The sequence below is a fragment of the Pygoscelis adeliae genome, unplaced genomic scaffold, assembly GCF_000699105.1.
Source record: "Pygoscelis adeliae isolate BGI_AS28 unplaced genomic scaffold, ASM69910v1 Scaffold17, whole genome shotgun sequence".
In the NCBI taxonomy this organism is placed as follows: domain Eukaryota; kingdom Metazoa; phylum Chordata; class Aves; order Sphenisciformes; family Spheniscidae; genus Pygoscelis; species Pygoscelis adeliae.
In genome coordinates, this window is record NW_008825234.1 from 1,535,586 (window position 1) to 1,539,108 (window position 3,523).

At 33.8% G+C, this 3,523-nt stretch overlaps 1 protein-coding gene across 2 annotated transcripts in view; it reads right to left on the reverse strand.

Annotated features, from left to right (window-relative positions):
* The window catches only part of MYT1L (myelin transcription factor 1-like), a 309,228-nt gene that overhangs the window by 57,437 nt on the left and 248,268 nt on the right, over positions 1 to 3,523 (reverse strand). For both annotated transcript variants that reach the window (XM_009329297.1, XM_009329298.1), the window contains 2 exons: positions 1,749 to 1,870; positions 757 to 825 (listed from right to left, as the gene is read on the reverse strand). In XM_009329297.1, the coding sequence (XP_009327572.1) occupies positions 757 to 825; positions 1,749 to 1,870 (191 nt within the window). The remainder of the gene's footprint in view (positions 1 to 756; positions 826 to 1,748; positions 1,871 to 3,523) is intronic.

Sequence of the window (3,523 nt, forward strand, 5' to 3'; positions counted from 1 at the left end):
CCCAATTTTTCCTTTCACTTGTGACCATCTTTCCATGTTAACCATAGTACCAACTCGGGAGTACCACTATCTCACAGCACTAACAAATGCTATAGTTCTTCCACGTACAGAGTTGCAGTCGAGCATATTGCAGCAAGACAGATCAAAGCTAAGTCTCACAATTCTCTAACTTTCATTGCTCACAATTGTCACTCCAAAGAACTGAAAGGAATTGTAAAGAATGCATTTTAAGTAGGGGAATAACTAAGTAAACACTAAAAAACATAGTCAACTAAGAAATTGCATTAAGCTGATAACAGTGATACAAACCTAGGGAAAATTATGCAAGCATTAGGGATACAAATTGTTTTCCCTTCCCTCCGATCTATGTCTGAGGAACTACAGCACTTTACTGGTTGTGTAATCAGAAGTATTTCATCAGTCTAATCGCATGAGAATTTTCTGTTCTAACTAGCAAACTCAAACATTCTGAAAAAAATTGAATAGGAATTGAAACATTTAGATGAAATTCCAGGAGTTCTGACTTTTGTCCATCCCTATCACCTAATGAATACATAAAAGGAAATACTATGTTAATGGACTTCTGTATAGAGCCAACCTGTATGGAATTTCTAGAGATTCCAACACATGTTCCAAGCAGGATCAGCCCCTTCTGCAGCAGCTCTCCAGACAGTATTTCTAATTTCTGATACAACTATACACAATTTGCAGTCAAATAAATATTTACAAAGAGAATATTCGTTCTTTATATCTTACTTGAGTTCTTGTGAGCTTGTGGCCAGCATACTTCGAATGCTTTTGTCAGCCAAGGGACAGCCAGATAAACTGTAAGACATGGCAGGACATACAAGTAAGTTAATCTTCTTATTAACTGAACACTCCCAAACAAACACAACATAAAAATTAAAAAGTAAAAGTTTGTAATGCAGAAAAGCGATGGGGCAAGTGCTGTAATATTGAATTTTGTAATATAGTTAACCCTCTGAATATATTTAGGTATCAACATTACTTCCAAAATTACATACTGTAAATGTTCTTTTTTGTTTGTTTGTTTCTCTATGAACTAGTAAAATGTAACAAAAAATATTTGAGATTCCTGGGTTAACTACTTAAATGCTTAAGAATACTTTGGAAATTTTAGTAATCTATTTAAAAATAAAAGACGTTTATACAACACACAAATTAGCATGCTTTTAAGATCAACATATATTACTCAAAGGGTTAACACATAGTTCAACGTTTTACTTTGACAGCATTGTTGAGGTAAGCTGAAAACAATAAATTGAAAAGACAGAATCCACCATGAAAAAAATGAAGTCACACCTTCTATGTGAGGCGTAATTACCAGTCACATGACCACTCCCATCACACCCTGGTGTTGGACATCTGCCACCAAACAAAAACAAAAACAGCCAAAATAGTAAGTATGTTTAAAAAAAAACTTTTAAAAGTTTCATTGTTTCCAGTTTAGCTGCAATGACTGCAAGGGGTTTTAAGCATCCTAATCGAAAAGCTGCAAAATGAACAGGTTTAAATGAAAATGGCGTCTCAATACAATATAGCATCATTAAGAACAAGCAAATACACATTAGCTTATCACTTTACTTAACTGGCAGTTTGAAACATTTATATGCTGCAAATGTTGCATGCTCATACTGCAAGGCGTATATGTACTCGTTTGTTTAAAAAAAGACAAAGAGAGAAAAGGTTAAAAGGAGAAAAATAATTTCACCTCACATTATGCTTACGTTATTAAATCCTTTTTGCTCTCTTTGCATTGAGGGTATTTGGGTTTAGGACTTGGGATTGTAACTTCACCAGGATACCTTCTTTCTTCGAGCGCCTCTTGGAAAGGATCCAAATCTTCTGGCTACAGGCAAATATATAAGCATTAGTTTCAGCTAGGTGAGGTTACAACTTACACAAAACGATGCAAAGCAGAGTCATCAGACGCTATCTCCTTTTTTATCCTATTCTGCCAGAGAAAATTAATGAAATTATTTTATATTCTTTCACTTATTAAACCTTTAAATAACACTTGGATATTTCAATGAAGACAACAGAATATGTGGAATATATGGCTTATTTAATTAGGAAAGAAAAAAAAGGGCAAAACACAGCTTTTCCTATAGCTGTCATATTATTTTGCTTTAAAAGAATCGGTATTTTTTTCTAAAGTCACCACAAAACAGAGACAAGGGAAAAAGGATGACTAAATACAGTATCTTATGCATCAAAAAGCCATCTTAAATAATATTTTAACTGTTTAGAACATCTCAAAGATGAAACGGGAGCGATCCCAACATCTACGTGCAGAATCTCAATCTGGGGCAAACCTCAATGGATCTGTCTGGTAAAATATAATTATATAATTTATAATTAACTTTACTGATGCATTCAGAAATTCAAAATCATCTATTTCTGCAATGAAGTGGACGAATGCATTGATTTAGCGATTCCTGCAGATGGTGCTATGAAAACCACAGCAGAAATAGGGAGTTCTGCTTACTCTGAAAAAACCCATGCTATACTGTCTGTTTTACCTCACATTTCCTTGATAGTGACAGATTTCTTCCTAACTGCAGTGAAATTAATAGCAAAACTGTAATTAACACCAGAGCTAGAATGCATTCAGTGTATCTAGTGAAAATGCCACTGTTATATGTTTCAAAGTTACTGAAAATAGTTTTATGTTTTTAATTAAAATTGGCAAGAGATGTGCTACACAGAAATGATTAGCCTAATTTTCTGTTATAAACCAAGAAAAACCAGAGAACAATCTCTAGAATTCTCTAAACGGCTAAACTGCGTTGAGTGCAGCATTGTAAGCTACACAGTGGATAAGGTTGAAACCTGATGAACAAAAGCAGTGACATTAAAACTTGCCAGCAGACCTCTTTAGTGTCCTGGCTGTTCTAAGTTTTGAGAAGTAAAATAAATTCACTAACATTTTCTTAATTTGCCTCTTCTGTTTAAAGGGTTTTGTTGTTGTCTTGGTATTATGAATTGAAAAGTAATACTTATTTCTAAAATCCCTTCTTTGTATTCTTGAAACAAAGTATTTCATTAATACAGGCCCTTTCACACACAGAGCTGTAAGGAGTGTATAAATAATCTAGAAGAAGATTAGCTGAAATAGCTGAAAACTTACATTATACTCTGCTGCTTTTGTTTAAATTGATTTCTACGTAATATGTGCTTTCAAATACTCAGCACATCATTTATGGTTTTCAAATTCAGGAGAATATTTATTTTGTCTTGAGAGCTGATTATCTCAGTATTGCACAGTTATGTCAACTTGCTTATACAGAGTAACGTAATCTGGATATAGTGAAACATCTTTACTGCAGAAAATATTTGTTAACAAGATGATGCTGTTAGAAAACATGATTCACATTCATGGTTCAAATGTTGTCTTATGGAACTTAGTCACAGATCAGATGTGTGCCAGCATGATACAGTCCTAGAGATTAACCAGCAGAAAGTCCTTTTTGTAGAAAACCACCATTTTTATCACGTACTA